Below are 20,968 nucleotides of genomic sequence, written 5' to 3' on the forward strand. Positions count from 1 at the left end.
ATACTGCTGGCGCATTTCAAAGAGATTTGATAGGCGTCGCGAAAGGGTCATGTTCCATTCTAGCGTTTGATAGGTCAATTGAGTTTACAGTGACGACTCAACTCAGCCACTAAAATGCATTAGCAACCGTGTTATTTCTTTTCCATTAATTAAAAAAAAAAATGGAGCAACGCAATACTTTCTGTGTTATTAGACATTCTGATTAAATATGATGATAATGCAGTAAAGGATGATACAATTACAGAGTGCAGCTGGTCATGCTCGTCTACTTTATAACATGTAAATTGCCTTCGGTGTAGAGATACTACTAAGGTATCTAACATGATGATGTTGCATCCTTCAATGCCAGTTTGGCAGATACAGGCAAACAGGTACCTAAGCAGATCATCTCAAATTCAATCGCAACCTTGAGGGCCTCACTGCCGCTATGCCCCACCTTTCACAAGCAACCGGCCTCAATTAGTACTCGGTACTTAAGGCCTCTATTTGCCTTGGCGGCGTTACTCTGTACCAAAAACTACCAGCACCTCGAACGCTCCGTGTTCTTCCTTGACAGGCCGAGTCCACGTGACTCATCTTTGAGCGAGCAACGGGCTGCCGAATCTACAACCGAGGGCCGCTTCCAGCCGCTCAGAGTAGCCTATTTCCAACTGCTCTGGGCCAGAGGTGATGCTCTTAGACATCTGCAACTTCTCAATTGATTCACCATGTTGTCGCTGACTAGGCAACTGCTCTCCAAGCGTGGAGGCGCAGTCTTTGGCACAACCCTGCGACAGGCGTCCAAGTACAGCCGAAGCAATGCCCTCTCTACATTGGCTATCCTAGAGCAGCGAGACGGCCAGCTGATTCAAGGCTCGCTCAGTGCTGTTACAGCGGGCACCAAGCTTGGCGGCTCTGTTCACGCCTTTCTGGCCGGCAGCAGTGTTTCAACGGCGGCAGAGCAGGCTGCCAAAGTAAACGGGCTGGAAAAGATCATCACCGTAGAGAACGGTGCCTATGACAAAGTCTGGATGCCGCAACTTTCAACTGAGATATCATATAGCCGATGCTAACACGAATTCAACTACTAGGGCCTTCCAGAGAACTATGCGCCATTGTTGGTTGAGAACATCAAGAAGGGCGGCTACACCCACGTCATTGCCGGCCACACAGCTTTCGGCAAAAGCGTCCTACCGAGAGTTGCAGCCCTGCTTGACTCGCAGCAGATTTCGGATGTCACAGCTATCGAAGACGAAAAGACATTCGTCCGCCCCATATATGCCGGAAACGCCATAGCTACCGTCGAATCTACCGATGCCATCAAGATTCTCACCATCCGTGGCACAGCCTTTCCCGCTGCAACCCCCGAACAGGCCTCTACCCCCATCGAGAGCGGAGTGGATGCCAAATCAGAGGCTGCTTCAGAGTGGGTGTCTGAGGACTTGGCCAAGTCGGATCGCCCAGATCTTTCTACCGCTGGCAAGGTGGTCTCGGGAGGTCGTGGACTCAAGTCAAAGGAGGAATTCGACAAGGTCATGCTGCCTCTGGCTGATGCGCTGGGTGCCGCCGTTGGCGCATCACGAGCCGCTGTCGACAGCGGATACGCAGACAACAGTCTCCAGGTTGGACAGACTGGAAAGGTTGTTGCCCCTCAGCTGTACATGGCCGTTGGAATCTCAGGCGCCATCCAGCACTTGGCGGGCATGAAGGATAGCAAGGTCATTGCGGCCATCAACAAAGATCCTGATGCGCCCATCTTCCAGATCGCCGATGTCGGACTCGTCGGTGACCTCTTCGAAAAGGTCCCGGAATTAACAGAGAAGATTAAGAGCTCTTAAACAACCACATATAGTACAAATACAATACAATACAATATAGTACAACACGTTACATGCAATGCAATGCCCTGGCCCCTCATTTGATGGAGCTGAGCATGTCTCTAATGCTGGTGAACTTTTCTCTAGGTTTACCTCTCGTTAGCCCTTGCGCTGTTTCGGCTTGGTCTATCTGGCGCCATTGATCCCAAGTGACTACTTCATCAGCTTGGGCGCCAACGTCAGCTCTGATTGCCTCCCATCCCTCAGCCGTGCCGTTTCCTGAGCGACCTAGAAAGGGAGCCCCTGACAGCCAGTCGTGCACCACAGCATCGCCAGTTATGAATGCGTCGCTCATGGTAGACGCAATCACGCCAGTGGGACCTCGTTTAACCCAGCCAGAGCAGTAGACGCCAGGTAGAGCCGGTGGATGAGTCCCGGCGGGCTCAACAAGGTCGGTTGACGATTGTGTTGCTCGGCCCAGCCCGTCGTTGGTGATGATCCCTCGCTTCTCATCGAATTGGATACCGACCTCGGTAAATCCCGGTAGAGCCACTGATTTGTAACCGACAGATCGAAAAGCTATATCTGATGGAAGGGTAACAGTTTCGTCTGTACGAGCTACCGATGATCGAGGGTTGAATGGATCATCCAGCTTCGTTACATAAAACTCGGTGCTGCCTACAAGAGAAGGATTCCGCCTGTCTTCAATAAAGGCTTTTGGCGACAAGCAGTTGTCTAGTGACCAAGATTTCGGTGTCTCAGAAACGCTAGCTGACGTTCCCTTTCGAATGACTTCCATGAGTCTCTTGGTGGCTCTTGGAAGAGTATCAAGAGCTGCTGGTATCAGCGAGTTATCCGCTCCATGAAAAGCCACCCCAGAAAGTTTCATTAACTCTCGCACTTCCTTGATTGTAAAAGCCGCCTAAAACAGTAAAATTAGCCATTTAAACAACGATGAACGCAGCTTTGCCTCAGTTGCTCTGCTTACCTGCATTGGCCCTCTCCGTCCTACAACATGAACCCTCTTAATGCGGCTTTGTGCTAGCTGTGCGAGGGCTCGATCTGATATATCAGTCTTCCGTAGCACATCAACATCCTCTAGTAAAATTCTGGCTACGTCCAAGGCAACATTGCCTTGGCCGATGATGACTGCTTCCTCTGCCCGTGAAAGATCTGGCTCATGCTGGCCACAATCTGGATGGCCATTGTACCAGCCGACGAATTCGCGGGCTGAGTAAATGCCTTTAAGAGATGCTTCGCCTGGAATGTGAAGCTTCTTGTCCTCTGCCGCCCCGTATGCAAAGACAACAGAGTCGTAATGACTCATGAGCACCTTGAGAGGTATGGTGCAATGCTCTGCCAAATGCCCAGGATGACCAATGGAGGCATTTCCTACAAACGTAAAGTTGGGAGAGGAAGCAACTTCATCAAATTTGTCTTTGCAGTTCTATATATGTGGTTTAGTTAGATCATTTAGCTCCAAGGATGGAGGCGCAGCAGCTTCTTCACCTTTACTTCGGGATGGTCTGGAGCAACTCCGTGGCGCACAAGACCAAACGGGACCGGCAAAGCCTCGTACATGTCCACACGGGCCTGTGGAAGCTTAGACATGACACGATATGCTGTATAAAATCCAGCAGGACCGGATCCAACTACGGCCATGCGAAATGGGGCATCGGCCTGCCGCGAGAGACATGGTGAGACACTGTAATTTCTCACGGAGCCTCTGAGAAAGAGATTTCGACGTGTCCACGCCGCTCGCCTGGGAAGGGTGAGAATCATCATGAAAACGGGCGCTTGCGGTAGCCCATTCCGGTGGAAAAGAAATGTTCCCTCATGATGCCCATCGGACGGCGGAGTGAAAGGCGAACGGCTTAAGATTCTTTCTTACTGGCAGATCGGGCCGGACCGCATCGGTCATCGGAGCTCCGAAAGCGCGTTGCTGTGGCAACCCGGCGCCCAGTACGGCCTCACCAGCTCCCAATCAGAGCTCAGCTCTAGAGACGGGAAGCGGCAGGGAGCAAGCTGAGCGTCGTGCATGGAGCTAGCCAATACGGTGTTGTACATGGTAATCAATCGTATTGGAAAAAAGGCCATCCGTCCATCCCTTTGCGCGACTGGCATTTCCAAACCTCTTTCATTCTTTTCCTCCATTGTTTAGGCGAGTCACAACATTCCACAGCAAGCACAACTCCACGCGAACCGCTTGCAAGGGCGGAAGTGCCCCGACTCCGACAGAATGGGCCAGCAGCCTTTCATGTATAGTGCGCCAACGCGCGAGGATTCGAGATTCCCAACTGCTACCTTTGATCCAAAGGCTGTTACCCGCGCGAGCTGGGAGCCCAAGAAGAGAAAAGCTGCGCCAAATGGACCGTTGGTATCGTTTGATCTTCATCCCGAGTACGTTTGGCTCCAAGTGAGACTCAAGAAGCAACAATTGACATTCCGTTCTAGCTACCATGTCATTCTACCACATCGATCGGGCAATTATTCCCCTTTGGATCTCAGGATCAAAGCCTACATCACATGGTTGAGGCGAGTCCAGGTTGCGCTGCGTGGTTTGCAGTTGATTGCCGCCATTGGTGTGCTGGTTCTCTTTTCTCTGTTTACGGGTGTAGACGACACCACCGCTTGGGCAATGAGGATTCTGGTATGTAGCTCGCCCCAAGACGTCTTGGTCTTGTCAATTTCACACAAAAGTACGGAATACCAAGGTATCTAATACTGTTCACAGCAAGCGATCACAATCACCCACTCAGCTTACGCCATATACCACCTCTCCCGAGATGCGGTGGCTAGAGCACCTGCATCCTCAGCGGCTTACCATTTCGGCTGTGTCGTATTGGACTCGGGGGCTATAGCTGGCTATGTTCTCGGAGCCCTTACCTTACATAAAAATGCCACAAATTGGGGAGTCGTCTTCAACAACCAAGACATAATGACCAAGTTTACCTCAGCTGTGCTGTATACCGCAGTTGGCGCGGGTGGCACGCATGTGCTCACGCTCTCATCAAGTGCCTGGCTGGGATGGCTGTTCCGCAAGATTAGCCTTATGCCGCCGGACATGAACCCTCTCGAGGACAACTTGACGGCCCGACCCGCGCACAAGAGAAACAAATCGTCGCTATCCACCAATACGAGCTACGCACCTGAAGCTGAGAAGCCCTGGCAGGAGAGTCGACGTAATTCGGCGAGCGTCTATGACGCTGTCCCAGAACGCGTCTCAGTTTCTTTCATGCACACAAGGACTGAGTCGCGTGATTCTGCCATCAGCATGGGATCGAGAATCAGCGCTTCACCTGAACGCAAGAAGGCTGGGCTTAGATATCAGCCACGCGCGTCAAACCCAATCTCTTACTCCGAGGTCCCGTCTCATGAGCCCGAAATATCGCCACATAGGGCCAGCAAGGCCCCTGCGACTCAGAATGCAGAGACGCGGAGGCCACCCGCAGTTTCACGAGCACTTATGCCCGGTCAACGTGCAGTGCGCTCCCATCGTTCCTCAGGCTCAAAGTCCTATGCCGCTCTAGAAAACCCGTACAGCACGGGTGGAATTTCTTCCGACTCAGAGGGTGAAGAGAGCACCTTGGGCGACATTCTTCGACAGAAGGGCCGACTTGGCATCACACATCCTAAGCCCCTAACGTCGAACCCAATCCTTCCAAGGCCGCTAAACACTCGCAATACTCTCCGTGGTCAAATAGATTATGACGCACAATATGAAGCTTCTGACGGAGAGCCAACTAGCTGGCTAAGTCAAGATGTTGACCACAGCCAGGAGGAGCAGAATATGCGGTCCCAGAGGTATCGAGATAGCTCTATCCAGCTTGACAGCCACTTTGACACAAAGCATTCGAGCGGTGATGAAGTTCTGTCGGCACCAACCGCACTCGGCAGTAGCCGCAAAGTTTCATCCGGAAACGATTATTGGTCGAACCCCTCAGCCGCTTACGAGCGACGAAGAGCCAGTGGTAAGATGGCGGAAGAGGGCAGAGCTGAAGGAGGCAGAGCATTGTTGGGAACAAAGGTTAGGTGAGCTAGAGTGAAACAATGCTTCATGTTCGTAGATATATAGGCACGGGGGTTCCAGGCTGGTAGGATAGGCCGCAGTACGTACGAGTATAATGATAATGCAAGCAAGCAAGCACTTCTTTCTGGATATACGAGTATTCGTATCATTTCGCTTGTCTGTTAGTGTAACCATGATAGATAATACCTTTGCCCGCCCCGTGCTTCGTAGCATGATTGGATCAACATCTGACACCTATCATAGTTACGGTATAGCACAGAGCATAGTTAAAAGTAGGCTGGCCGGCGCGCTCCGCAATTTTAGCGGGAGAGGAGATCCGAAAGCTCCGATCAAGAAGACGCCAGCTGTTTTGTTGGGCGTGTATTCTCGACGCGCTCTTGGGCATTTCCCATCGCTTTTCTCTGGTACTCGGTACAGTCGGGCTTCGAAAGCCGCCTAACCCACCCAAAGCCGCCCTGCTTTCAGCCACTCGGCATCGAGTTTCCTGCTGGTCTGTCTTATATCTGGGCCTCTTATTTTTTTCTCTTTCCCTTCCCCCATCCCATTTCTCTCGTTGAATTGCGCCGTTCTTTGCCATTGCATAACCCAATTGGGTTCTACCGTTTGTTGTCGCAGTCATGGCAGACTCTCTGCCCCTTCCCAGCGTCGAAAGACCTTTTGGCATCCATCTGTGGCCGCTCTTTAGCAAGGCGTTTGAGTATGTGGCAGGATATCCGGCCGAGGAGTTCGACTTTGTCGTTGGCAAGACGCCCATGTCCACGCTGAGGGACACGTCCATCTTTGTCGCCATTTACTACCTCATTATTTTCGGTGGCCGCGAGCTGATGCGGAGTCGAGAGCCCTTCAAGCTCAAGACGCTCTTTCTGATACACAACTTCGTCCTCACGGCCGTCAGCGCTGTTCTCCTCGCCCTTTTCTTTGAGCAATTGCTCCCCACTATCGTTCGACGCGGAACCCTCTTCGCTGTCTGCGATGCTGATGGCGGCTGGACACAACCTCTCGTGGTCCTGTACTATGTATGCTGGCCGCTCAAGAGACTTCCAAGTTGTCTACATGCTAACCGTTCTCATAGATGACCTATCTCACCAAATATCTCGAACTCCTGGACACGGTTTTCCTCTTCCTCAAGAAGAAGCCTCTGACTTTCCTTCACTGCTACCACCACGGCGCAACGGCGGTCCTTTGCTATACACAGCTAATTGGAAGCACATCGGTCCAATGGGTTCCCATCACTCTGAACCTCTTTGTCCATGTCGTCATGTACTGGTACTATTTCCAGAGCGCTCGCGGGGTGCGCATCTGGTGGAAGGAGTGGGTGACTCGCCTGCAAATCATCCAGTTTGTCATTGACCTTGGCTTCGTCTATTTTGCATCATACACATACTTTACATACAACTACTGGCCTTGGATGCCCAACTGGGGCAACTGCGCCGGCAAGGAATTCGCTGCCTACTCTGGCATCATTGTTCTCAGCTCATATCTCGTCCTCTTCATTTCCTTTTACTTTGCAACTTATGCAAACAAGGGGAAGAAGTCTACTACGCAGAAATCGACACGCCAGGCTTCAAAGGCATCAGCTTCGGCATCTGGAGTGTCCGCCCAGGGCGAGGGCTATGCTGCTACCAACGGCGTTTCGACTCGGTCTCGAAAGGCCAAGAACTAAGTGACGAGCCAAATTGCGATTACGACAAAAACGCATTGTACGAATGAAGGGCAACTATTGCATTAATGGAAAAGCATGACAAGACGATAAATAATGTCCATTTCAATATTTAAGGAGGGCGCAACGGCGGGGATCAGATTATAGAGGAATATATATATGTACGCATAGATGGGGTCAAAAAAACTTGCATCTCAGTAGTTAATAATCTGGTGTATACACCATGAGCAAGCAAATAAAATTCCTAGTGATTAATTCCATTTTGTACAGCCGCCTTATACCACCATATTATTAACATTATATAGAGTGAGCATAAACATAGTTATATTCTAGCCAGAAAAAAAAATCTTCTATTTCTCTTCGCCGTCTTTAGTATCAGTAGACTCTTTAGTGTCAGTAGACTCGGGGGTTTCCTCATTGAGAATATCATTCCGCAAGTCTGGTAAGAACCTATTTACCCTCTCCCACGTTTCATCCCAGAGCTTCTTTCTCGATGGGTCTTTGTCAGGAGAAACTAGGTAGCCGCTGGTCGCCATAAACAAAACAACGTTTTTCAGGTTTTCACGTACTGCCTCCGCCTGCAAATAAAAAGTTAGTTCATACACACCAGTAATAAAGCAGAAGTGGAACAAAGGAGGGAACGTACTAAGCTGTCGCCTTGTCCGCTGTTCATGAGGCGATCCATGATCTCAATGATCTTAATCCAAAGGTCCAGCATGCCGTCCCACTCGGATAATAGAACCATGTACTGCAAAAACACTTTGCAGAGGAGAGATGCTACTTGAACACGCATTTCGCTCATCCCGTCCCGATCAGAGGAAAAGACTTCCGGTTTCAAAAGTCTAAAAATCAGAGGGAACAGAACTTTGCTAAATATTGCTGTCCATTCTTTCGGATCGCTACAGGTGAGCTCGGGGGAGAGTAGCGACCTTTGAAGAGCCGAGAATGCAAGCTGGCGAACATCACGACAAGAGTTGGTACATTGTGTCGTAAGTGCTTGAAGAATTGGTAACCAATAGGCCGACCACGCTGATTGAAAATGTTAATACATCAAAGTACAGCGCAATTAGAAGGTAGCATGTCATATAGGACTTACCCTCGCTACTCTCTAGATGAGACTGTTGCATAAGCTGTGGGATTCGAGACGTCATACCATGCAAGGTATTGACGGCTTGGCAGCCTCTTGCTATCACTTGGGCCTCACTGCATATCATGTCAATTTCTGACCTATTTGAAGACATTGTCGTTGACTTACGCATCTTTCTTCGTCGACTCCTGCACCTTAGAATCGCGAGAAGACAGAGGATCAGCTGTCGATGCAAAATGATTCAAGAGTGAGATTGCTGCCTCGTAGTTGTCGGCCATGATTGCTGGGGGCGTTCCGGTTGTGCTTCTCTCCAAGATATCGAATATTTGGGCCGCAGCATTGGCGTCTCCCGCTACCACCCGTAAAATGACCCAGAAATCAGGCGAGGTCATCATCTCACTTCTCAGAGGGCCTGGGTCACGCGTGCAAATCGAGAGCCCAGAGAGTATAATATCCGCCGTCTTTAGCAGTAAATCCTGTGGTAGGCTAGAGATGGTATGAAGGAAAATTGGTACATTCACAAAATCATGATCCTTTCAGTTATAAGTTAGTCAACGTGGAGTCTGGGGGTAATGGAGAACACATACGTAGCCCGACTTCAGTATCATGAGGCCATAAAACGCTGCCCGAGAGACGGTGATACCGTGCCACTGGCTGTGATCGCGCAAAATGCCATGGACAGCGTCGAGTACTTGCTTTGCGGTGTTTGTGGCGCATTCATCGTCTCGGATAGTCAAAATGGTACAGAGCTCAAGAATAAAAGGGGTAGAGGGGTCGTAAGTCGGTAGACCTGATGGCGATATTGACCCATTAGGAGGTACGATTGTCACATTGTCCTGCTTTACACCAATGACAGATGAGTGGTCACTCTGTGGCAATTGTTCCAGCAATGCCTGAACTAATATGTCAATGCGAGCCGGGGGTAGTTTGCTAACACCCAGTCAGAAAATTTCCAATATGTCATACAAAGCGAAAATAAAAGCCAAAACTCACGAGATGTTGTTCAAAACTTTGTCAATATTACACGAGTTAATACAGTCAACAGTACACAGTGTACTCTCTAGTTCCTCGTCTGATGGCTCCGGGGGGTCGTCTGCAGCATAGCTAGAGATGTACGATGTGAATGCAGAAAAGAATCCAATATCGTTAGACCTTGCAGCCCTATCTATGACTTGTGAGGGAGTCTGCAAAGGAATGGCTGGAATTGGTAGAGTTGGAAGATCTGTCGAAGAAAGGGGCGGTGCCAGTGAGTTCAAAAACAGATGAGTCCATATCTGAATGATCTATGAACAGTTAGCTTGACGGGGCAGTGCAGATTTCATATGCAACTACTGACATGTTTCCACCCGTGGTGAATAAGAGCCTCGCTGCCAATGACGACCCGGAACAGCACGAGCACTGCAAGCTGAGCACGAAAGTCTCTGCCAAGTTTTACAGCAAGCTCACTAACCATGACTCTGCCGTCCCCAACCTGGACTTCAGTGTTCAGAGTCGTATTAAACGGCACGCGAGTAGCCAATGTAGTGATGTGGCTAAGGCAGTAAACGATCTGATCAAGTGCCTCAACATTGCCATACTTGGTTGCAATGCGAGCACATTCATCAAACCCAGTTACAATCCGGGCGAAAACGGCATCATCCGTCGCAGACATGAAGACATACGATAGGGTAGAGACAATCGGCTTCCAGGTTGCCGCAAACATATCGCCGTCATAAATGTTGGTATCGCAAGTGTATAGATGGCCCGCCGTCTCAGATTTCAAAAGAAGCTCCCTCCAGGCATAATCGAACGCGTGCTGATTATCGTGTTCATCAGGCAATATGATCTCGTTCGACTTAATGCATTCGTAAATATCCTTCAGATAATCTGGCGAAAAATCTTGGCCGTTATTTTGCCCTCGTAAGTTTCTGGAGAAGTCGTTGAGGGTCATCCTCTTCATGGATTTCACATTTGGGTTGTGCTGGTCAGTGTTTAGAATGATAATAGCATATGTTAAAATGAAAACAGCGTCCTTGTTTGCCACCTCAGAGAGCGTATTGCAGTCGCAGTATTTCTCGGAAAAAGACTCGACTACTGCTGCGATCAGGGGTGCTTCACCCGGCAATCGGAAAGATTCCAACATCACTCTCAAGGCCTGGTCAATTCGTTTGCCAGAGAAATCGAACAACTCCAGGAAGGCTCCCAGGATAGCTTCATTTCCCTTTTTCGATAGGAAATCTCCGAGAACTGCCTTCGATATTCGCGATGTTCCTTTGAGGAATTTAGCCACTGCAACAGGATCCCCAACATCAGTAATGATATTGTTCGCTTCAAGATAGCTCAGTCCCAACTTTGGCTTCTCGTTAAATTTGCTCGTCCCTTTGATAATAATTTTCTTCCGTCGTCTTTTCTCTCTCAACATCTCGGGATCCGGAAAATTTTCATAGACAGGGTCATCATGCACTCTCTCAGCCATAAACTGAATAAATCGCAGGAGAGCGTCTAGGCAGAGAGGCGGAACACTTGTAGTACTCCATGTTGCTGAGTCCGGTAATGCGTTACGCGAAAGTAACCCAATCACGTCTTCACACAAGTCCGACCTATTTTCGTCACAGTCATAATTCACAAACAACTCAACAGCGAATGTTGGCATCCTAGATAGAACACCAATAGCTTCTACCATTGCTTGCCTAGCATCGGGTTTACGCGCACCCCCTTCCAACCCGAGTTTTTGTCGGTCTTTAACAGGAACAGGAGTTGACCGTCCGCTATTAGATTGCGATGGCGGTGGCTTGACTAGCTTTGGCGTCTCTGGTATACCAGCGTACAGTGAGGGGTCAATACCAGCTTCGCGAGGGATGTGAATTGTCGGGTGAAGGCATGCTACCAAATACGATAAGTAGAGTTCCTGCTGGAGCTTGAGGACGCCTCTGCAGGTTGCGAGTAGCGTTCCCGTGACCGTTAACGATTCTTGTAAAATAGCCATATTGTCGGATCGGACAAGTTGAAAGAGGTAACAGCATAGCTGATCTTTGGCAATGGTTGCCAAAGCAGGATGGCGTGCTATGAAAGAGCCAGCCACCTCCAAGGCAACATGTATTATCCGCAAAGCCACCACTCTCATTGTATCGGTATGATGGCGATCATTGGGATCCAGGAAGTTGACCAAAACTCGAAATAGCTCTCTAACGGAAGGTAGCGAGTATGGCCGAAGATCCAATGACTCTGTGTCGCTTTCATTTTCTTCGACGGGGTGGATATTTTCAGATCCTTCTTCCGCCTTCTCACTGCCAACCTTATCTGAAGTTTCCGGAGCAGACTCGTCTCCAGTAGGGGCAGGGACAAGCGGTTCCGCAACAGTACTGCCAGCCGTAGTGTCCATCTTTACATTTTCCATGTGTTGATCAGCCAACTGATCCATGACAGAAGAATCGTCCCCGGCCTCGACCTCGAGATGTTTGATATCCTCGAATATGATCTGACACATTCTGACTAGGACAGCTTCGGCTGTTCTCCTCAAGACAGGCGAGAACCGGGGCTGAGAACATATGGCCAAGCCGCGTCCCATCATATCACAGACACTCTCGTCGCTTAATATGTAGCCTCCTGGTCCAGACATCATGTCCTCCATCAGGTTGAGAATCATGAGCAGCACAACTTCGCCTTGGGCCGAATCACTTATATCGAATTGACAGTGTGTAACAGCGGCGGAGAGCGATTGCATAGCCAGTGCAAAGCGAGGAGACTCAGAAGCGATAAACCCATAAGCAAGGAATTTCCTCAATGCGCCCAGAGCTAGTATCGTGATCGGTGCCGCAGTTCCTTTCTCTTGAATTACAAAGAGAAATGGGGTCAAGAGCGTCAGGGCATCAAATGAGTGAATATCTATTTATTATTAGCTGAAAGCAAGTACCAAGGTGAAGCCAGTACACACTCTTAACACCCGTAATCTCCTGGCGAAGCTTGCCGAATCCTGCGATCATGGGGCTATCCTGCAAGCCCTTCGCCCTCTGACCCTGAAAGCTCCAGCGATTGCTCGTCGCTTCATCCTGATCACCGTCTCCAAAGGGACCTCCAACACTTCGGTTTCGCGACTGGGGTTGCTGTTTAGGGGATCCGAATTGTATAGTATTGGGATTTCCGCCAAGAATGGCAGAGACGGAGAAATGGGAAGAGCGCGCATGCTTTTGAATAGCTGAGGTGATCGCTATACATTCCGATATGACCAGTGAAACGGGCTCTACAGCGACGGATACGGGACGGCTTCGATATTGCATCCTCGGGATATCATGATGCGAAATTGGCGATGCGGGCAGCACGCTGTGGACGGGTGAGGGGGTTGCCATATTCGCAATGCATTGGGTATCCGCCAATTGGAGGATTGCTTTTAATTAGACCATTCGCGAGAGAAAAAGAAAGAAAGAAAGAATTTGTAAGAAGCAGCGTCGGTGGTATCGATCAAATGTGACCTGGCGAAAAAGTACATATAGCAAGAAACAAGACACGAGCCAAGGACAGCAAGACACCTATGCTGTCATTACAGCCAACAACTAACATCCACTTAGAGGTGGCGCATGTGAAGCACGAAGCATCCACGCTTAGTCACTGCATATGCACGGTGCCAATCCATGCGGTATTGAAACAGGAAAGGCCCAACAAAAATGCATGTATTAATTAGTTTAATTAACGGTAATTATTTATCTCTCAAATACTTAAAAAATCCGGAAATCATTGATAGTACGATTATTATCAAAATTTAACAATTATTTTTATTTTTAATAAAAAAAAATCAGAAAAAATAAACAATTTGAGTTTTAATTCTATTATAATATAGTTTATAACGTTTTTATTAAATATTTGGTATTAAATCCAAAATTTGATATTAAATGCATTTATTAGAAATTCCCTTAATGTAGTACAACCGGGCAGTGATACCTGACTAAGTGGGAACCGTATCCTCTGCTTGTACCTGTACTGTGCTAAGTTGCTAATGCCGTTTCCCGTCGCGTTAAAAATACTGACACTGCCCTGCCAACTTCTATCTCCAACGCTTGCTGCGCGTCATCCTGACAAGCTGGATCTCTGAAACCCAATCTCTTTCCAAATCGTTCTAGCCGAGACGCGTAGCAATGGATGACTCTACAACCTTCGGCTCTCCAGGAACCGAGACGTCGCCAGCCCCGAACCCTGGTCTCTCACAAGCGCCGTCGCAGGCCAATGTCAAAAGCCAAGATACTCAAGGTAAGCAGTCTCCAATTGGCCTTCAATAAAGTATCATCTATCTAATGGAATCGATAGATGTACAGATGTCTGAAGAATCTTCAAACGCGGAGCCGATCACACAGGGCGGCGGAAGCCCTGCAGCTGGCGCAGCGGTAGACAATTCAGGCGATATCCCAAGCGATGCCGCAGCACCGACTACTGCCGCTCGCCTAGACGAGGAGATGGGCGATGTGTCTGAGGATACCAAAGGACTGCCTGCCGGCTCGAATGATACTTCGGCAGCATTGAATGGAGGGGTTGAGACCAAGTCGAAAGAAGCGTTTGAATCCGCTGCCCGGGATCACCTCATCTCTCAGACGCATGCTATTGTTCTGCCGAGTTACAGCACCTGGTTTGACATGAACAGCATCCATGATATCGAGCGCAAAGCCATGGCAGAGTTTTTCAACAATCGCAATCGGAGCAAAACACCGGCTGTTTACAAAGACTATCGCGATTTCATGATCAACACCTACCGTCTCAATCCAGTTGAATATCTCACGATGACAGCCTGTCGTCGCAATCTGGCTGGTGACGTTTGTGCCATCATGCGCGTTCATGCGTTTCTTGAACAATGGGGATTGATCAATTACCAAGTAATTACAGCACAGAATTTCGTATTACACTTACACCGCTGACGCTCTTTAATAGGTTGATGCCGACCAGCGGCCGTCACACGTTGGTCCGCCGTTCACCGGTCACTTCAAAATCATATGCGATACTCCCCGAGGACTTCAACCCTGGCAACCTGCTGCAGACCCTGTCGTTTTGGAAGGCAAGAAGAATCGTGACACTGATGACAAGGCCAACACTTCGGTCCCAAGCAAGGGTGACCTCAACCTAGGAATTGGCCGAAATATTTATGAAGCCAGTGCTAAAGGCACTCCCATTACGAAGTCAGAAAGCCAAAAGAACGGTGACGAAGCTTCTATTGAAGAAGCCGCCAAGACGCCTGTGGCTAAGATCAACTGTCACCAATGCGGCAACGATTGTACCAGGATATACTACCACAGTTCCCAATCAGATGCAAGAGCGAAGGCCAAGTTCGATCTCTGCCCTAACTGCTTTACTGAAGGCCGGTTGCCAGCGAGCCACACTTCTAGCATGTACTCTAAAGTGGAAAACCCTACATACACATCGATTCTGGACCGGGATGCGCCGTGGACCGATGCCGAAATCTTACGCCTCCTAGAGGGTCTCGAGCGATTTGATGATGACTGGGGAGAAATTGCTGACCACGTTGGCACTCGAACGAGGGAAGAATGCGTACTGCAGTTCCTTCAGTTGGATATCGAGGAGAAGTATCTCGATTCTGAGGCGCCTACAAACCCACCCACAGGTTTATCCATGTTGGGAAGCCAACACGGCCACCTCCCTTTCAACCAAGTGGATAACCCTGTTATGTCTGTTGTGGGCTTTTTGGCAAGCCTGGCAGACCCTGCTAGCACTGCAGCGGCAGCAAATAGATCAGCAGACGAGCTCAAGCGTAACCTGCGAAAGCAACTCGATGGTGCGAACCAAGCAAGCAGCACCGCAGCAGCAGACAAAAAGGACAGCGAAGTGGACAAGACAGAGTCAATGGATGTAGATTTCCGACAGACAGTTGTTACCACCACCACTACGACAACATCGACAACAAAAACATCCCTTGCTTCAATCCCCTTGGCCTCTATCGGTGCTCGTGGAGCGGTATTCGCTTCGCATGAAGAGCGAGAGATGACACGATTGGTCTCAGCAGCCGCCAACATCATGCTCCAGAAACTCGAATTGAAGCTCAAATACTTTGATGAGATGGAAGAGCTGTTGCGAGAAGAACGCAGAGAGTTGGAGCGCGGCAGGCAGCAGCTTTTCCTGGACAGGCTGGCCTTTAAAAGACAAGTGCAGACCATCCAAGACACGCTGAATGCGGCAGCCGAAGTAGGCGGAGTGCAGGGATCTAGAATGGCTCAGGATATTACCATGGATGGCGAAAAATTGGGGTTTCAAAGCGTGCTAGAGGGGCAATCAATGCTGCCACCAAGCAGCGCCGGCCAGGTTAAGACCTTTGAAGCATAAGAAGGGCTCATCTGGCTCCCATGGCCTAATTGATCGGGCGCGCAATTTACCATGCGTGCTGGTATTCTGGGAAGTCTTGGAGTTGAAGAGGTTGGAAAGTAAGCAAATAGGTAGGCTCTTGCTAACTTGATAATGTATGGTCTGAGGAGTTTGGGATATTCTGCTGCGAACGAGGATTAATTAACCTCATAAATGTTCCCTGGACGGGTGTATCAGTAACGGTACTAGTACGGTATGTAGTATAATGATTTCTTTAGTTCGACATGCTTTCAAACCCTTGAATTGAATGTTTATCTACATGTAAGCAACTTGGGCCAAATTTCATTTCATTATGAAGTCGTCTCAGAACAAGGTCGGACGCTGCAAGGTTCAGTGTTCATACATGGATCAAGTAGATCTACTTCCTGGGTCCCCTGCGGAACTGCGTCCTTGTCGTACATGTACAGCCACTACGCAACCGGGGCGAGGCTACGTATAAGCTCCACGTCAACAGCTTCTCGGCCCCACTACACCTTTGTGACGACGGCAGCTTCTCGTTAGCTAGACAGCCTCCCTAGAAGACCAAGAACTGTTATCACAGAACCTTGCAAACACCTCGGCGACGGAAGCGCATTGTCCCAACCTTGATTTCGAATTCGGTGCATTACAATGTCGAGCGCTAGGGGCCAATACAACCGTGCCTCTCTCGAGGACGACGATCTGATTGATCCGGATGATGGTAGGGCTCGTTTCCTGTCTTGCTATGCCGAGCACGAAGCTGATGCAACATGACCAGCGGATCTTAACGACTTCGATGACCCTCTCGCTCCTCAATCGGCTCGGCAACCTTTGACAAACACCATTGCCTCCGGTGCGTCGGGATCGGGAGCATTAGACGAAGGCTATCTTACGTCTCGCATTCCTGGAGATGATCGAAGGGCGCCCCAAAACACCATTGATGAAAGCGTATGGGATACTCTGCGCCGCGACCTCTTGGCAGTGTGGGCCAAGTTGAAGGAAGTCCTGTACCCACGATATCTTCTTGGCGGCACCATGTTCGATTCTGAAGGCGGTCTTCGCGGTGCATATTCCAATATCCGCGGTGCCGGCTTGACAGGCACGAGAGAGGAGCTCACTGGTCTTGCCAGCAGAGTCATAGATGCCGAGGCTCTGCTGCAGAGTAATATGAGCCCCGGACTGCGAGACTGGGACCTATGGGGGCCTCTGATTTTCTGCCTACTGCTAAGCTTGTTGCTCAGCTTTACAGCGCGAGCCGATCAGAAAGATGCTGTCTTTAGTGGTGTCTTTGCTACCATATGGCTTGGTGAAGCGATTGTGACCCTTCAAATCAAGCTTTTGGGAGGCAACATGTAAGTGAACACGAGAGTGACCAATTAATCATATCACTAACAGACAACGGCAGCTCCTTTGCTCAGAGCATCTGTATTATTGGGTACACGCTGTTTCCTCTGGTTATTGCCGCTCTCCTGTCGGCTCTCAAGCTCCACTGGATCGCGCGGATACCGGTGTATCTTTGTCTCATCGCGTGGTCCCTTGCTGCTGGCGTCAGCATTCTGGGTGGTAGCGGAGTGGTCAAAAATCGTGTGGCCATTGCTGTTTACCCTCTCCTTGTGTTTTACCTAGGCTTAGGATGCCTCTGCTTTATTAGCTAAGGGTGGCGCGTTGGCTTTGGGCGATGCCCTATTATCCTTCATCAATGCAAGGGTTATGTGTAATGAAAAACGATTGTCTCAAGGGTAGAGCGATCCCTATGTCAGTAGATGCACGCATAGCGGCGCGTCTCTTGATATGTTTTCAAGGCTTTCAAGGCCATATGTTAAATCAATCAGACGCGTATGTTCAATTACGTTGTGTTCAATTACGTTGATACTTGATTAGAGCCCCTCTTACATGACTTATACGGATATCCTCAAACAGCGGCCATTCTACCTGGCCAGTAAAGACGTGATGAAGGCCTACCATACTGAATAATGCAGCTACGTAGGCACATCTGGTGGCCGCCACCTGCGCTTCGTACATATATTTACCAATTCAACATTGTAAAGGATAGTCACATTACCAGCATGGAGCGATAAGGACGAACCGTTATGAATTGGCACGTAGTACTCCGTATTGCATCCATGCAAGGCACCTTGTTGCGAAATCAGTTTGCCAGCCGTTTTAATTACTACCCCTCTTCGTTATTGCGGCGGGCAGGTGGGGACCAGCGCCTCAGCAAAGTTTAGTAGTGGTACCTTTCAGTACCTAGCAGTTGTCAGTTTTGCACAGCCTGCCGCTTCTTGGGCTGCGTGGAGATTAGTATCTTGAAAGTACCTCAGGTTCCCTTTCTTCATGTGCTGAACCCAACGATACCAGGTGCACACGTCTTTGATTGGGCGCTTGACCAGCTGAGTTGATCATCTCCAACTGACGGCACAAAATTGCTGCAGCGCGACTGCAGCGGCAAGGCCCAGGAAACTAGAAGTGGTGATTGTGCAAATCTAGAGTCTTTGCCCGACTGCTCTGCTGCTCGTACGCAAGGACGTTTCTGTATATTTGATCTGGTTCTCTGTCTAGGTCGCGCGGTTCTGCGCGAGCAGCCGTCGCTGTCTTATCGAAGCCGCAGATCTACTCCGTCTGCCAGCATCTTCCTGCGCGATCGACACCGTTTCAAGTTCAACCTGATACAACACCATGGCCGACAATTCCCAGGAGGCGGCTAGCCCAAAGAACGAGCGAGTCTATGCAGAAGCTGGCGAAGATGCAGAGACGCGAGCCGCCCGCCGCGAGCTGAAGCAGTCTTCCATATCGGATCCTCCTACTTCCGTGGGCGACCTCGCATCCGACTCTGTCGACGAGAGAGCGGCACGCCCTGAGACCCCAGCCGACCCTGTATCCGATAGCCAAGACGAGAAACTCAAGGATCATGTACCGTCTCCAAAGAAGAAGCGCGCACACGACCAGTTAGACGGCAGCATAGACGTCGAGCAGAACGATGCCAACAGCGTCACCTCCACAGAGTCCAACAGAGATCGGGCTTCTCGATTGGAGCCAGAAAAGAAGAGGCATCGTGAGGAAGACTCAAAGAGAGTAGTGTCTGTATGTGATATGCTATTTGATGTTACACGTTCTCCATGTGGTGGCCCTATCTAATACGCAAACAGAACTCCTCATCAACAGTGGACTTGCAACCTGCTACAGAAGAGACCGCAAATTCCCCAAAGATTCCTACAGCAAGTGTCTTACCACAGACATCATCCTCTGCATTTTCAGCCTCTGGATTCGGCAAACTTGCTACTGGCTCCTCCCCGTTTGCGAGCTTGGGCACATCTCAGAGCAGCATTTTTTCTTCTTCAATTGGCTCCTCGGCTCTATCATTAGGCACCGGGCTGGGAGCCTCAGGATCACAGCCTGCGCCAGCTGTCACCATGCCTAAATTGACATTTGGTAGTGTCAATAGTGCTTCGCCTTTTGCCAATCTTTCTTCCGGATTCGGTGGTGCCAGCCTCGGTTCTCCGTTTTCTACAGGCAAGGGACTAGACAGCTTTGCGTCACCTTTGGCCAAACCTCTGCAAAGCGAAAAGCCAGCAAAGCCTTTCGGAGCCCCAGAAAGCGATGCAGAGGAGGAGGAGGAAGAAGACGCTGAGCGAGAGGACGAATCTGAGTCGAATGAACAGGAGCGAGCACCGTCTCCAGAAAAGGAACTAGAGGAGAAGAAGAGGATCAAACTGCACAAGGGTGAGAGAGTGTTGTTCTATTCCATTTTGATTTTTGGAGCCACTTCTTTGTACTATTTTTGTATGCCGATTGCTAACTTTAACATGATCTCACAGTCGAAGTTGATGACGGCGAGGCAGGTGAAGCAACTTTACTCTCAGTCCGAGCAAAGATGTTTTACCACGACAGAGAAGCAGGCTGGAAAGAGCGAGGTGCTGGAATGTTGAAAATAAATGTCCCCCAAGCTTGTATTGAGTTCGATGAGAACGGCTCACCCATTCTTGGCTCTTTTGATGCGTCTAGCCTTGAAGGTGATGATGGAGAAGATGACAAGGCACAGGTGCACAAAGTCGTCCGTCTTCTCATGCGCCAAGATCAGACGCATCGTGTCATTCTCAACACCGCAATTCTCCCCGCAATGAATTTCCAAGAAAAGGCATCTCTTAAGTCTGTAGGGATACTGTTCACAGCATTTGAGGGTGAGCAGGCTAAGCCAGTGAGCATTACAATGAGAGTGAGTTTCGCCTATATCTACCCATCATACGGATAAAATACGACATACCCAATACTGACATCGTTGTTTGCGTTAGATGTCAGCCGCGAGTGCCAAGAGCTTCTTAAAGGAAGTTAGCAGCATTCAGAAAGAACTTCGAGGCAATTAAACCCCTCCATCATGAAACTTTGATGCTAAAAAGGAATAACGGCGGACAGTTAAATGGCAAAGTACGTGTTCGTGTATGATTTAGATACGCTTAGCCATGGCCATACCTGTGCCGTTCAGCAGAAGGCAAAGAACACCCCGGGAGTAAGCTGCGCATTGGCGCTGTGTCATAACACAGACGGCAGCACGACCACAATGCAGGCTAATAGTCCATGGGATTCAATGTTGCATAGACCCAGGAATGGATTTTTTTTTTTTTTTTTTTAATTTTTTTTTCTTCACGGCGATCAGGCATCTGTGTACAGTACTTCAGGGATACTCTAGACTTGTCACATGGGAGGAAATTTCCAATAGTAATACCATTCTAAGTGCTGAATATATCAATTTGTTAAACAGCAGCTGTCCGCAAACCAGTTTACATGTAGATACACAAAAAAAAATGTACAGTCCATAGCCTTGTGCTGAGCTATAAGAAGACCGCACTCCTATATACGGGTGCCTTATATTTCTGCTAATAGACGGGCACGTGATTTTGCGTTAGTTTCGTGATTTCTAGTCTGATATCCTAACGCGAATCGCCTCTCAAACTTGTCTGTGCATGCCTCTCTTAGTGCTAACTTTTGAATGGTCAGAACCGATGATCCCTCTCCATACCCATCTCCCAACTCTTGACATTCGTCTTCTTCCCTCTTCATTTCAATGAAATGAATTTTGAATTAGCCAACCGGTGGCCCTTCAGTTG

The 20,968-nt window shown here is 49.3% G+C and overlaps 8 protein-coding genes across 8 annotated transcripts; 6 read left to right on the forward strand and 2 right to left on the reverse strand.

Moving 5' to 3' along the window:
• Positions 1-707: 707 nt before the first annotated feature.
• T069G_01030 (electron transfer flavoprotein domain-containing protein) lies at positions 708-1,817 on the forward strand (the record flags this gene model as incomplete). Its single annotated transcript, XM_056168240.1, has 2 exons — positions 708-1,004; positions 1,071-1,817. 2 exons carry the CDS (start codon positions 708-710, stop codon positions 1,815-1,817), a joined length of 1,044 nt encoding a protein of 347 aa, XP_056033556.1.
• Positions 1,818-1,893: 76 nt separating this feature from the next.
• Positions 1,894-3,578, reverse strand: T069G_01031 (pyridine nucleotide-disulfide oxidoreductase domain-containing protein; the record flags this gene model as incomplete). Its single annotated transcript, XM_056168241.1, has 4 exons — positions 1,894-2,718; positions 2,785-3,129; positions 3,193-3,243; positions 3,306-3,578. 4 exons carry the CDS (start codon positions 3,576-3,578, stop codon positions 1,894-1,896), a joined length of 1,494 nt encoding a protein of 497 aa, XP_056033557.1.
• A 457-nt stretch (positions 3,579-4,035) lies between these two features.
• On the forward strand, positions 4,036-5,832 carry T069G_01032 (uncharacterized protein; the record flags this gene model as incomplete). Its single annotated transcript, XM_056168242.1, has 3 exons — positions 4,036-4,196; positions 4,251-4,446; positions 4,531-5,832. The coding sequence occupies 3 exons, from the start codon at positions 4,036-4,038 to the stop codon at positions 5,830-5,832; spliced, it is 1,659 nt and encodes a 552-aa protein (XP_056033558.1).
• A 611-nt stretch (positions 5,833-6,443) lies between these two features.
• Positions 6,444-7,489, forward strand: T069G_01033 (GNS1/SUR4 family domain-containing protein; the record flags this gene model as incomplete). Its single annotated transcript, XM_056168243.1, has 2 exons — positions 6,444-6,842; positions 6,899-7,489. The coding sequence occupies 2 exons, from the start codon at positions 6,444-6,446 to the stop codon at positions 7,487-7,489; spliced, it is 990 nt and encodes a 329-aa protein (XP_056033559.1).
• A 347-nt stretch (positions 7,490-7,836) lies between these two features.
• T069G_01034 (sec7 domain-containing protein) lies at positions 7,837-12,898 on the reverse strand (the record flags this gene model as incomplete). Its single annotated transcript, XM_056168244.1, has 9 exons — positions 7,837-8,064; positions 8,133-8,515; positions 8,583-8,689; positions 8,742-9,106; positions 9,161-9,503; positions 9,567-9,856; positions 9,910-12,090; positions 12,133-12,437; positions 12,487-12,898. The coding sequence occupies 9 exons, from the start codon at positions 12,896-12,898 to the stop codon at positions 7,837-7,839; spliced, it is 4,614 nt and encodes a 1,537-aa protein (XP_056033560.1).
• Positions 12,899-13,681: 783 nt separating this feature from the next.
• Positions 13,682-15,869, forward strand: T069G_01035 (SWIRM domain-containing protein; the record flags this gene model as incomplete). The annotated part of the gene is made up of 4 exons (XM_056168245.1): positions 13,682-13,793; positions 13,851-14,410; positions 14,466-15,324; positions 15,388-15,869. The coding sequence occupies 4 exons, from the start codon at positions 13,682-13,684 to the stop codon at positions 15,867-15,869; spliced, it is 2,013 nt and encodes a 670-aa protein (XP_056033561.1).
• A 648-nt stretch (positions 15,870-16,517) lies between these two features.
• T069G_01036 (yip1 domain-containing protein) lies at positions 16,518-17,521 on the forward strand (the record flags this gene model as incomplete). Its single annotated transcript, XM_056168246.1, has 3 exons — positions 16,518-16,587; positions 16,645-17,218; positions 17,272-17,521. 3 exons carry the CDS (start codon positions 16,518-16,520, stop codon positions 17,519-17,521), a joined length of 894 nt encoding a protein of 297 aa, XP_056033562.1.
• Positions 17,522-18,542: 1,021 nt separating this feature from the next.
• On the forward strand, positions 18,543-20,227 carry T069G_01037 (ranBP1 domain-containing protein; the record flags this gene model as incomplete). The annotated part of the gene is made up of 6 exons (XM_056168247.1): positions 18,543-18,947; positions 19,013-19,172; positions 19,230-19,236; positions 19,300-19,586; positions 19,682-20,079; positions 20,156-20,227. 6 exons carry the CDS (start codon positions 18,543-18,545, stop codon positions 20,225-20,227), a joined length of 1,329 nt encoding a protein of 442 aa, XP_056033563.1.
• Positions 20,228-20,968: the final 741 nt, after the last annotated feature.

Source organism: Trichoderma breve, chromosome 1, assembly GCF_028502605.1.
Source record: "Trichoderma breve strain T069 chromosome 1, whole genome shotgun sequence".
Classification (NCBI taxonomy): domain Eukaryota; kingdom Fungi; phylum Ascomycota; class Sordariomycetes; order Hypocreales; family Hypocreaceae; genus Trichoderma; species Trichoderma breve.